The sequence below is a fragment of the Pelobates fuscus genome, chromosome 9, assembly GCF_036172605.1.
Source record: "Pelobates fuscus isolate aPelFus1 chromosome 9, aPelFus1.pri, whole genome shotgun sequence".
Classification (NCBI taxonomy): Eukaryota; Metazoa; Chordata; class Amphibia; order Anura; family Pelobatidae; genus Pelobates; species Pelobates fuscus.
Genome location: NC_086325.1, coordinates 67,573,549 through 67,587,681, shown reverse-complemented (window position 1 = coordinate 67,587,681; position 14,133 = coordinate 67,573,549). Strand labels below are relative to the sequence as shown.

Below are 14,133 nucleotides of genomic sequence, written 5' to 3'. Positions count from 1 at the left end.
GTGCTTTTCCATCATCAGTGTTACTCTGGTAATAGATGCATTTAGTAAATTTCCAAACCATTTTCAATGTTATTAAAAAGGGCACAACAGGTAGGAACGGACACCCCCATCCCCAATTCTTAATGCATTATACAGATAATCCAATATAAGAAATATGTATTTTTAAATTCCTAAAACGGCAGCACTTGAGCAGACAAGAATCAACCACAGATGTCTCCACGATTGTTACAGGAGCTTCATGGTGTCAAATCCTATGCTACAAATCACGGTCTATTAGTTTATTCTCCGGCTGCTGTTCCACTCATCACACAGGATGATTAGAATACTTTAAAACAGACACACCAGAGTTTGTATCAGCTAATTTTATGAACTAGTTTTGCATAGTAATCTTCCGAGCTGCTGATCTCATACGAAGAAACAAGCCACTCTCAGGAATATGAAGTGCACATTATTCTTTGCATCACAGCCCTTGCAAAGATACAAACGTTATGGTGCTGAGAGCGATTCTTTAAATACCTGATTGAGTGTTAATGTTGCAATGGGATATATAGTATCCATCAATGACATTACATCAAGGGAGTTTCTATGCATTTATATATTTATGTGTGATGCACTTATTTATGATGGGATTCAATGACTTAAATGGTTACTACAAGCACCATGACCCCTTCAGTGTTTTGAAGTGGTTATGGTCCCTGGAGTTAGTATGTGCAGCATTTCAATTTTAAACCCTGCACATACATATATAGTTACATAGGCTGAAAAGAGACATACGCCTTTAAGATCAGCCTCTGACATTTTTTTTCTGCTGATCCAAAAAGAAAGCAAAACTAGTTTGGTGCGATATCCAACTTTACAACAAACTAGGGGAAAAAATCCTTCTTGACCCCAGAATGACAGTCAGACCTCTCCTTGGATCAAGAAGCGGTTACCCCACAAATTAAAAATTATATCCCTGAATACTAGCTTTTCGCAAGTATTCATCCAGTTGCTGTTTAAACATCTGTACAGACAGATAAAAACCACCTCTTCAGTCAGAGAATTGTACATCCCTACGGTTTACACTGTAAAGAACCCTTTCCTTTGCCTTAGACGAAATCTCCTTTCTTCCAGTCTAAATGTGTGACTTTGTGTCCTATGTATAGTCCTGTTTAAAGGACCACTCTAGTGCCAGGAAAACACTCGTTTTCCTGGCACTAGAGTGCCCTGAGGGTGCCCCCACCCTCAGGGTCCCCTCCCGCCCGGCTCTGGAAAGGGGTAAAACTTACCTTTTCCCAGCGCTGGGCGGGGAGCTCTCCTCCTCCTCCTCTCCGCCCCGTCGGCTGAATGCGCACGCGCGGCAAGAGCTGCGCGCGCATTCAGCCAGTCGCATAGGAAAGCATTTACAATGCTTTCCAATGGACGCTTGCGTGCCCTCACTATGATTTTCACAGTGAGAATCACGCAAGCGTCTCTAGCGGCTGTCAATGAGACAGCCACTAGAGGATTAGGGGGAAGGCTTAACCCATTTATAAACATAGCAGTTTCTTTGAAACTGCTATGTTTATTAAAAAATGGGTTAACCCTAGCTGGACCTGGCACCCAGACCACTTCATTAAGCTGAAGTGGTCTGGGTGCCTAGAGTGGTCCTTTAAGAATAGATTTCCAGACAATGGTTTGCATCAGCCCCGAATGTTTGTAGAATGCTATTGTATCAGAGGTTCATGCTGAAAATGTAACTCCACCTCAGACAGCATCATTAGCCCTTCATGCACTCTTGTTCCAGGCTGGCTAGAGTTGAATCTGTGCATAAAGGTCTGTCATCAGCATATCAGGTTCTCTTAAAACACTTTTTTGTTTGGAGTAACTTTTTAATCCTAAAGACATTTAAAAAGTATTATGGTACCAGACTAATACATTTAAAACAAAAAGGTTTTCCTTTGATCAAACATTTTTGAGATTTCTAGTATTTGGATGTAAACGGTCCTTTTTTGTACTTGTGTGTGATAAATACACACTGCTTATTTCAAAATAAATTCAAGCAGATTGACCCAGGTAGTTTTGCTAAATTACTACTCTTGGCTAGTAAGTCTAATCTAGTCCGTATACTATGGCTCACATACAGCAAGTGATTTCATATATAGCAAAAAAAAAAAAAAATAGCTTATTATATTTTCGCCTATTTTATAAAACAATAACCTAGAAATTGCTAATACAGTCCAGATACAGAACAATAAACCATTTCATCCTCATTACCAACAAGATCCACCTAAAACTAGATGCTGAACCGACCTGTTTCGTTATGGCCATGTTTAAGGTCCTTCTTTGAATTTTTCATTGAACAGTGCATGTTGTACAACACTGATCCTGCTTTTCAGGCAAAGAAGCATAGTTCATCTGCCTGACGATTTCAGCAAACAGTTCATCCACCATTGTCTTGCTCTTGGCCGAAGTCTCCATGAACGGGCAGCCCCACTCCTGAGCGAGAGACCGGCCTTCTGTTGCCATAACTTCTCGCTCCGATTCCAGGTCTACTTTGTTCCCAACTAGAATGAGGGGGACTTTCTCATACCGCTTAACTCTGACTATCTGGTCCCTCATTGGCTTGATGTCCTGTTAAAAAAAATAAAGAGGACAAAACACATGAACAATATCAACAAGATAATATCCCATCTAAGGAATGAAAAAATAAAAAAACCTGACATTTACAAAAAGCCTGGAAATATAAAAAGGTCAGAAAAAGTGTGCAGTTGTTATACCTAATTCATGGCAAAACGAAAAGTCTACAGGGATGGGGTTATACTTTGGTCTTTTCCTCATTAAAAATACATTCCAATGCTGACAAGGCTATAGACTTAGCTACGGTATGAATACTGACCACACGCACACAAATGTACTGTTCGTTTTAGCACATTATATAGTCATCATAAAAATAAAACTAAGTGTCAATAGGGCTATTAGTACAGGTTCTTCTACACAGAAAATATTTTCCAAGTACCTATATAGCCATGCACAGGAAGTTACTGAAAGACTTATAAAAAGGGCTCCCATAGAATTTCTTCCTCCCAAATACACGTGAGGACATCCAACATCATTTCAGGAAGTTAAAGTCCATTAGAGTGCATCTAATGGTTGTCTGAAGGACAGCAACTAGAGATTGTCCTAACCCTGAAATGTTAGCATAGTTTCTCTGACACGGCAAAGTTTTACATTGCAGGATTAAGGGGACAGGGACACTGCACACAGATCACTTCAATGAGATGAAGTGTTCTGGGTGCCTATAGTGTACCTTTAAATATTAGACTGAGAACCTACAGGTGTAATGGAATGAAAGGCTGGCAACAAGTATCAGGGTCTCCACTACTACAATATATGTAAGCAAGATAAGTGTATATTATCTACCATTCTCATATAAGCGTTACCATGTAATTATCTACATTTATATTTTCTGTTGTGCAGGTAATGCATTTGTTGGTCTTCCGATAGTAATACCTATAATAAAATGTATACTACTCTTAATATGTTTTTATTCTTGGGTTGAGCACCCCTCCACCCATTCAGCTAACCACTTTTCCTGTCTGATCACTTCCAGGAGGTGTAACAAAATGTGTCACATCAAAACAATAACTTTACCCTTAACCAGTTTTGTAGTCATACGTTTATGTACTGAGTCATACACACTATTTCAATTTACTCTACATGTATAGTACATGCATGAATAAAACTGAATCTCTTCCAGATGCCCAAAACGGACAGCTACGTACATTTTCTTGTGATTGTGAAAGTAGTACCAAATATCATGTGACAGATATCCGCTTCAATACTTTGCAAAGACAAATTGCACAATATGGCTATTTTGAACAGATTTATGCATTTGTTTGCTACACTGGAGTTTACATTTCAAGTGACAATATGAACTGCCTCTATAATTATCTGCACTCTGAATACCTTTATGTGGAGGTGCTCCAGATAGCATTCGCACTGACATGGTGTAAGTTTTATACAGCTTACATTAAAAGCATGGATAATGTCTAAACTAAACTGTGAATTGTGGCAAGTTTGGATACAACCAAACACTATCCAGTTTTCAGAAAAAGTTACAAACTAACCTCTAGTAGTCACAAGACCCCTCACTATAATTAAAAGGCACAATCCCAGCACTGAATTTTACTAATATTAAACAATAAAAAAAATTATGTCACTGCCGCAATTCATCTGCCCCTTCAGTGCCTGATATTCGAGGAAGAAGCAACATGTCCTTCTCTGCCCATGTAAAAACAATTTTACAAGATGTATACACGCTTTTCAAATTCTCCTCCCTCCTGACAAGCTCATTCACAGCTTATTGTGAAGATGCCAGAGTCACTGCCACACTCGTGTTCAGTCACATCTGAAAACTACACTCAAAATGTGAATAGTGTCCAGTAAAGGGTTTTATAGGATATGTTCTGACCCCATTCAATAGGAGCATCTCTTCCTAGTCTGAACAAAACTCACTCTAAATACTTAAAAAAAATTAAAAAAAATAAAAATAAAAACACAGCAGACTAAACCAGGTGGTGAGTTTCTTATTTTATTGCATATTTTTTCTAATGCATCACTCATTTAATGTATTTAATAAAAGTGTCACTTCCAGCCTAGAATACCATTTAAATGACTGCTACTTAGAACTGGCAATTCGATCAACAGATAAAGGTGTTTTCCCATGCACACATACTGTAACCCAGCATGAAATTTAGATTTAAATACAGGGTACAGTGAATGAATGTGCAACTGCTTTCACTCCTAGACTTATAAGTACCGCCCCTCCATGGCATGAAAAGGACTTACCTGGAATGATTGTTGATTCACCAGGCTATACACCAAGATAAAGCCCTGGCCATTCTTGATATACAGGTCTCTCATGGAAGCAAACTGTTCAGTACCGGCAGTGTCCAAGATCTCCAGCACAGATGGTGAAGAGTCCACCTCAATCTCCTTACGGTAGAAGTCCTCAATAGTAGGATCATACTTCTCAATAAAAGTGCCCGTTACAAACTGTACAGTTAGGGCCGACTTTCCAACCCCTCCACTGCCCAACACCACAACTTTGTATTCCCTCATGGGCCCGGATAGGTGGGGTCACACAGCTCATGCACCACAGATAAATGTGAAGTGAAGAGAGTGTTACACTGTAGGCTTTGGATTCAAGGTGTTCATAGCCTCTTTCAGCTTCAAGGGTACAGTTGCTGATCTGGCAGGATCTTTCTTCTTGTTAGGTGGAAAGGAAAAAAGTGTGTGCTCCTCACACACCGTACCCAAAAGGCTGCTACAGAATCCAGGACAATGGAGCACAACTACACCAAGAGTAGAACTTTGAGTCTCTTTCGGAACACCAACTGCAGATCTAACAAGGCAAAAATCATAGAAACATGTCACAAGTTAGTCCATTATCAGAACATATCGTAATGTCCTAGCATATGACAACCAAACACCTGATGCATTTCACACTAAATTTACTTGCTCCTGGTGTGGACTTTTTATACTTATTAGAGAAAGAACACAAGGAGTGCTTCAGGGAGAAGAAAAGGAGGGGGTTAAGGAACTAATGTTTAAACAAATTATGTTTTGTGACTTGATGTAGTCAAGCAGAATACAACTTGACTGACAGCTGGGAGAAAACCCTATTTTACATTAGGTTTTTCTACTAATCTTTACATTTGCAAAAGTGCTAGCACAACATATAGAAAGAATCTTATGTTCAATAGAATGAGCAGTTAAGGGCATGACAGGTCCTGTTTAAGATCCTGATGTCACCAGTGTAGTACTAAACAACCATGTTTTAGTGACCTCCTGTTTCACACTCAATGCATCAGCAAAAAAACACAATCTCACCTCCCAACAAAAATTTGTATTTCATAAAGATAGAATCTTTATAAATGACTGATTTTGACTGTGTTGAAATTTCACCGAAAATCCAAGCCTGTCAAGAGATTTACAGAGACAGAGGAGGGACTACTTGGTCTCTGTAGATTTCCTCCGCCTGACATTCTTGGGCTTAGGGCGGAGTCTAAGCGTCAATCCTGACAGCCATCACCAGTGGTCTAACAGGATCTTCCATAGACCTCAATGTTGTGCCCTCACACATGCGCAAGTGTACAGCAGTGATGTTTATTCTGAAATTGACCTGCCAAATCAAGATGGCAGCACCTGCGAGGGACAGGTTCAGTTAAGCAAATGTAACATTTTTGTGCCACACTAGCCCCCGAACCACCCTGTGGCGATGTCACCATCAGGGGTCTTTGCAAATTTGTTAAAGTCTCCAGACGGTGACAGTATTTCTTTAACATGCTCTAGAACTCGCAGGGCTATTCACTATAATGGGAATTCAGATTAAATGTCAAATTTGCAGTCAAAAAAGCCGAATTGAAAACATTTTCTAAGATACTTCATGTACAGACTCTTTACACGATAACCACTACACTTAGCTTGTAGTGGTCACTGTGCTTCAGATGTACCTTTAACACCAAAGTTGTTCTAGCAAATGATTTATTGCATATAAATTACCTTGACAAATAGTTTTATATATGAAAAGCCAATACTTGATTTTAGTTCAAAAATACCTACATTTTAGAATTTCCTTTAACACCACAACAATATATTAGTATATTAACATAGAAACAGACAACCAAAAACATTTTATTTCTCTGGAGGAAAAAAAAAATACAACCTGCTGTTTAGCAGCATAGTGGGATTTAATTTGTGCTTTCTCGTGAGTAAGGAAAGTGCATATAGGAAAAGCATGATAAAACCCTTTCCCTAGTTCTCTATAAAATAAAGCATGTATTTTTAAAACACACACATATACATATATACACACACACACACACACACACACACACACATATATATATATACACACACACAATGGTAATGTGTAAATGGATGTTACTTAATGTATACCTTTGCTATAAATTCTCAAGGCTAAAGGCACCACAAATGGATCTCATATAGTTACTTGGACCACAATTCCCACAGGATAAAATATTCCCAAACCTTTCTTACCCATTCAATGGTAGTGTGTACCACAGCAATATCAAGCAGCAGTATGGGTAAATTTGCCCATCACTCTCATCCTTGTTGAAATTCTGTGTATAATAGGTGTTTCACATTCACAATCAAAAATCTTTCAGACTAAATGTGTGACCACAGCAATAGTATAAAAGTGTTTTTATAACAAAGGACCAGACTCAGTGAATACAATACCGGTCATGGGACTTGATTTATAAAGGATGTAAAGATTCTCTCCTATTTCACACACAAAACCTCACCTACAGAGCAGTATGGGTGTGGGAGACAATCCACAGAGACCAACACACAGCACACTAAGCCACTGGGGAAACGGTCTCCTTATGGTTATTATCTGGGAAGTGGGTCTCTCCTCACACACTCTCCCCCATCACTAACACCAGGCAAGGTGGGGGTCTCTCCCCCATCACTAACACCAGGCAAGGTGGGGGGGTCTCTCCCCCATCACTAACACCAGGCAAGGTGGGGGGGTCTCTCCCCCATCACTAACACCAGGCAAGGTGGGGGGGTCTCTCCCCCATCACTAACACCAGGCAAGGTGGGGGGGTCTCTCCCCCATCACTAACACCAGGCAAGGTGGGGGGGTCTCTCCCCCATCACTAACACCAGGCAAGGTGGGGGGGTCTCTCCCCCATCACTAACACCAGGCAAGGTGGGGGGTCTCTCCCCCACCACTAACTCCAGGCAAGGTGGGGGGGGGGTCTCTCCCCCACCACTAACTCCAGGCAAGGTGGGGGGGGGGTCTCTCCCCCACCACTAACTCCAGGCAAGGTGGGGGGGGTCTCTCCCCCACCACTAACTCCAGGCAAGGTGGGGGGGGGGGGTCTCTCCCCCACCACTAACTCCAGGCAAGGTGGGGGGGGGTCTCTCCCCCACCACTAACTCCAGGCAAGGTGGGGGGGGGGGTCTCTCCCCCACCACTAACTCCAGGCAAGGTGGGGGGGGGGTCTCTCCCCCACCACTAACTCCAGGCAAGGTGGGGGGGGGGTCTCTCCCCCACCACTAACTCCAGGCAAGGTGGGGGGGGGTCTCTCCCCCACCACTAACTCCAGGCAAGGGGGGGGGGTCTCTCCCCCACCACTAACTCCAGGCAAGGGGGGGGGGTCTCTCCCCCACCACTAACTCCAGGCAAGGGGGGGGGTCTCTCCCCACCACTAACTCCAGGCAAGGGGGGGGGTCTCTCCCCCACCACTAACTCCAGGCAAAGGGGGGGGTCTCTCCCCCACCACTAACTCCAGGCAAGGGGGGGGGGGTCTCTCCCCCACCACTAACTCCAGGCAAGGGGGGGGGGGTCTCTCCCCCACCACTAACTCCAGGCAAGGGGGGGGGGTCTCTCCCCCACCACTAACTCCAGGCAAGGGGGGGGGTCTCTCCCCCACCACTAACTCCAGGCAAGGGGGGGGGGTCTCTCCTCCACCACTAACACCAGGCAAGGGGGGGGGGTCTCTCCCCCACCACTAACACCAGGCAAGGGGGGGGTCTCCTCACGCTCACTAGGTCTCCCTCTCACATACCGGGGCGGTAGGTCTCCCTCACTCTCACATACCGGAGCGGTAGATCTCCCTCACTCTCACATACCGGAGCGGTAGATCTCCCTCACTCTCACATACCGGAGCGGTAGATCTCCCTCATTCTCACATACCGGGGCGGTAGGTCTCCCTCATTCTCACATACCGGGGCGGTAGGTCTCCCTCATTCTCACATACCGGGGCGGTAGGTCTCCCTCATTCTCACATACCGGGGCGGTAGGTCTCCCTCTCACATACCTGTGACAGCCCCGGACACACGGTTCAGCCCGCTCCTCCTCGCTCAGGGTGGGGCCCGGATCCACCGCCGAGTCCGGAGCCTCCGGAAGGAAGTGCAAGAAAAAGCGGATGGAGACACCCGGCAGCGGAAACCCAACACCGGAAGCGGAGGGAGAACTTCCGGTGATGCCTGGAAGGGTGTGTTACCAGGGAGACAGCATCGAACCCCAAGCACCGTGACAGCCGTACCCAGCGCTGGGCAACTTCAATAACAGGGGGTGGGCTCACTGCCAGGACTTACAGTGTTTACATGGTATTATTGCTATTTATATAGCGCCAACATAATCCACAGCGCTGTACAATAGTGGGAATACAGCCACATAGTGAACATGGACTGATACACTACAGAAAATACAAAGTACTTACCTTATAATAGAGAAGGTGGCTGGAGTTTAAAAATGCTGGAACCAACCAGGAAATGAAATACTCCAAACTATGATATCACCTTTCTTATTCCCAATATTTAACAAATATCTATTTGTAAAGCTGAAAAATAAAATAAAATTGCAACTGGCTATTGACTCTGTCCTTCGCACCAGGCAGTCGGCTTAGATAACACAAAGAGAGAAGATGGAAAATTAAACCATGTTTCTGATATTTTCATATGCAATGCTTGCCCCTTGCTTTTCCTTCTCTGGACTGTATTATGACATAATATGTGAAATCTCTAATACAACTTACCTGGGTTAAAGGGATCCTATAGTGCCAGGAAAACAAACCCATTTTTCTGGCGCTATAGGCTCTTGGAGAGCCCCCCTCCCTAGGTGCTGAAGGGGTTAAAACCCCTTCAGCCACTTACCTTAATCTGGTGACCTCTCCTCCCGCATTCAAACCCACCCATAGGAAAGCATTACTCAAGGCTTTCCTATGGGGATCTTATTTGACGCTTCTCTGAAACTGCTATGTTTTCAGCTAGAGGGTTAAAACTAGGGGTCCTGGCACCCACACCACTTCATTGAGCTGAAGTGGTCTGGGTGCCTATAGTGGTCCTTTAACAAAGCGCCTATGGTGCATCCGGCCCTGCAGGAGAAACTCAGTGGCTCTATTCAGCTCAATGAATGATACAACAACACAGTCGTTGGCTAATATTGTTATTTTGACTCCCTCAGCTAAAGAGCGCATCCTTGCTTAGCTTAGTAGAGCTAACTGGATTCTCCTGCAAGGGTATCTTGGAAGCCAGGTATGTGGCTATAGGTATCCGACCAGACCCAGGTAGTTGTCAAACAATTCAAAAGCAGTTTGACAAAGTACATTGAGACAGAGCCAGTGTGTGTGTAATATTACCATTTGTTCATATCATTCTGGATTCTACATACATAAAAATGAAAAACACAGAAAGTAAGATGATTATGCAACTTTAACATTTATAAATAGATTTTATTTTAAAAGTGATTTTTAGTAAACTCACATTATGCAAAGCAATACTGTACTGGCTCTGGATTTGTTGGGCTTTTCAGTGTCACTCATGAAGACTTTGATATTGCTAGATATAAGACTTATCTTCCGATTATCTAAAAAATATTTCTCTTGTACAACTTCTCAAGCTTCAGGAGATCATTAAGACCAGGGATGCCCAAAAGTTAGATCCCAGATGTTGTGGAACTACAGCTTCCATGATGATTTGCCATAATAAAGCATCCTAAAGGCATGCAAAGCATCGTAGGAGTTATAGTTCTACAACATCTGGGGGAAAGGTGCTACCTTCTGGCCACCCTTGATTTAGAATATTTGCAACATATACAGAGTTCAGCCAAAATATGGCTATGCACAGCCAACCCAAAACATAGCCAATTTATCCCAGACTCTACGTGGAAGTAAATTCAGAGTCGATATGGGTGACACAGGCCACAAAACAACAAACCATGGTTGCTAGATCAATGTACTAAAAAAAAGACTAATGTACTACCCTAGTTTAAAACCAAAACAACATAAAAGTAAAATATTTATGTAAAAAAACACTTTGAAAAGTCTGTGCTGTGCGACACATACATACTTTATTTCTTGGATGTGTTTTGCATTAGGGAATATGGATTTATACATCAGTATATCTTCTTTATTATATTGAATACATTCATCTGGATAATTATGATTTACCCCATTTGGTTTCAGGATCCTGTATGACAGTGACAGCAATTGCTGATACACTAAATGTTTGTGAAGTAAACTTTCCATAATGCTCAGGAATTTTAGGTCAACTTAGTGTAGTTCACCAACATCTGAATTGCCATAATTAGAGATCACTGCGGAATGGAGATTTAAATCAGGGTTGTTCACTAAATTACGAAATATTGGAAATCATTCCCAGGACTATTTCGTAAATTACATATCGTAGCAGATTTAAATCCAAATGGCAAAGCGGAGGCTAAAATAGCCATGCTGCGCAATTAGCAGAGTTGGGGAATTTCTTTTAAAAATAAGCTATTTTTTTTATTTATTTGAGTTTTATTTTCTAGAGATAGCGCTTTTGTGACTATACTTGCTTTGAGAAAAGTCGATATGCTAGAACAGCAAATCAAATCCAAAACTGCCATAAAAAATAATTTTATTGTTAAAAGTAGACTGCTGAGAGTATTTTACAGCTATAATTTTGACACTTTTCAAGTAATGTTCGACCTAACCATTATCACACATAGGGACATTGTGGTGATCACTGTGAGAGCCAGTCCTAGTCATCTCATGGCTTATCTGACAAATACAATATGCAGTCTCCCAGAATAATCACACGTTTTGGGATCCAATCTTGCATTGCTAGATAGCCTAAGAGCTGGATTAAAGTTGACCCCTCCTACAGCCATGGGCTCTGTTCTATAAGTGTTATGTGTGATGGCTGAGTGGTGAATATGTGTGAGGGAGAGTGAGTGTTGTGTGGGAGTAGCAGAGTGTGCCTGTGTGGTTGCAGAATTTGTGTGTGGAGGATTCTTGAGTGTTGTGTGTGGAGGGGAGTGTGAATGTGGTTGAGCATTGTTGGTTTTTCATTTGCCCACCTCCTGCCAAAAGTTTAATAGGAGGGAGTTATATTCCTTGGTGACTCAAAGGAGAGCAGTCCCTGGTGGTCCAATGGTCCCCAGTCCGAGACCTGCCCTAGGCAGCCGTATATGCTGCTTGATGGGTAATCCGGCTCTGATGGCCTCACTTAGGAGGGATACAGAAATAATCTGGTGCACAATCCCAACATGTATGAAGTATAAGCAGTTGCCTTGCAATATAGGCTGAAGCTTAGGCCTGTCACTGGGATGACATGCCTGGTGTAATCCCAGATCAAGTGTTCTTGGGCTGCTGCATGTCTAAGGTGCCCAGAAGCAAGAATACTTCATGTAGATATAATAGTACTGTACGTGTAATCACAAGTAAGTTATATCTATGATCATAACAGTATCTAGTCATCCATACATTTGTGCATGTTTGGTCCACTTTACGATAATATAGTTTGTGCAAATGTATGACTTGCTATTATGTTATGACTCAACATGGAGCTCTTAACCAGTGTTAAAATGGAACAGGATTACAGATATGGAGTATAGCTGAGAATTCTAATAAATATTTGATACACTAAGTGACTGCATAGAATCAATAACCTTTAATTATTCTTTTTGGGTAAGGTTGTCTGTATTAAGATGATGCCTATTGATTTCAATCACTGCTTTCTCCCACATCAATCGATAAGCAGGAATGCAGTTTCAGTTAACCCCAGAAGACATATCCACAAGTTTATAGCATATTTATATTCGAGGAAGACAATCCTTTAATCTGTAAAACTGATGTTATGTTTTTATTTGACAATGTTCTGTTCTAATAATATTTCTAGTTACATAGGTATGCTGCACTGCAAGTAACTCCTTGTACAGCAACACATTGCCACTAGGTGTCAGTAGATGGCAGTTTTGCCAATCAGGCAAGCTACAGTTGTCTTTTACATTCTTCCCTAAGATTCTTATTCGGTCATGTGACTGAGTTTCAAGGAGAAACATGCAGGGGGCCACTGGCAATGTTTGTCAATACGAATGTCAAGTGGAAACGAATGTCCTTTTTTCTCACACATCCCACTATGGATGGTCTTATTCACATGGAGTATGTGATATATTGGTTTAAGCCCTTAATGACACAACTTCTGGAATAAAAGGGAATCATGACGGAATATAGCCGTCGTCTGTCCTTAAGGGGTTAACACATGGGTCCTCAAATTCCATCTGGGGGGAGGGGGGGTGGAGTTTGAGGACCCATGGTTTAACAGATGGATGCTGCTGGAGTTGCCAGCTGTGACATCATATATCCCACCAGCCTCTATTAGGATATCATGTACTGTGTTGACAGCATTTACAGAGATGTGTGCAGGTTTAAAAGATGCAGAGTCTTTGTTTACTGTGACTCCATTGCTTCCAATGACAACTGTTGAGTGTTATGTATGTCACAATCACTCTCACCGCGGGTTCACTTGCAAGCTCCTCCAGTGACATCTACATACTTAACATAGACTGGTAGCCTGGTCAGACCAAATACTGTCGTCTATTGGGAAATACCCCCCTGGGCCTGGAGAGCATTCATACACCAGGAGTGCCTGTAGGCACAGAATTCTCAACCCCCCGTAATAAACTAATAAAATAACTAATAAAAAATAAAATTACCATTTTAAACAAATAAAGTAAGTGTGTGTGTATATGTGTGAAGTGTGCGTGCTAGTTTAGCAGTGTATATAAATGAGTGCATGTCTTTGTGTGTATGTTTATGTATGCGTGTGTCAGTATTTGTATAGAGTGTGTTTGTTCTGCAGTGTCTGTAAGAGTAAGTAGCAGCATGTATAGTATGGGTAACAGAATGTATGTGTCACCATGGGGGTAGCAGCATGTATAGTATTGTGTGTGTATAGTATGGGTAACAGAATGTATGTGTCACAGTGTGGGCAGCAGCATGTATAGTATTGTATGTGTATAGTATGGGTAACATAATGTATGTGTCACAGTGTGGGCAGCAGCATGAGTATTAATGTATATGTGTGTACAGTATATGGAGCAGATGTTTATAGTGTGTGTTACAGTGTGGATAGTAGCAGTACTGTGTGCAGCAGCATATATAGTAGTGTGGGCAGCAATATGAGTAGAAGTCAGGCTAGCAGAGTGTGTGTGTCTGTCATTTCTGATTTGGACATTCTGTCTCCAGACCTCTCCCTACAGGAGATTGTTCTGTTCAATACGAGAGGAGCAGGCCACGCATAGATTAGGCTTCCTCAGACTGAATATAGCAATACTAATCTGGCGGCTTCTGTTTCTGTCAGCAGACACTGAGC

The 14,133-nt window shown here is 42.3% G+C and overlaps 1 protein-coding gene across 1 annotated transcript in view; it reads right to left on the bottom strand.

Moving 5' to 3' along the window:
* Positions 1-8,921, bottom strand: part of RAP2C (RAP2C, member of RAS oncogene family) — a 41,296-nt gene extending 32,375 nt beyond the window's left edge. Inside the window, exons 1-3 of the mRNA XM_063432051.1 lie at positions 8,814-8,921; positions 4,810-5,365; positions 2,272-2,592 (exon numbers count right to left, since the gene is read on the bottom strand). Coding sequence (XP_063288121.1) covers positions 2,314-2,592; positions 4,810-5,082 — 552 coding nt within the window. The 5' untranslated portion in view covers positions 5,083-5,365; positions 8,814-8,921 and the 3' untranslated portion in view covers positions 2,272-2,313. The remainder of the gene's footprint in view (positions 1-2,271; positions 2,593-4,809; positions 5,366-8,813) is intronic.
* Positions 8,922-14,133: the final 5,212 nt, after the last annotated feature.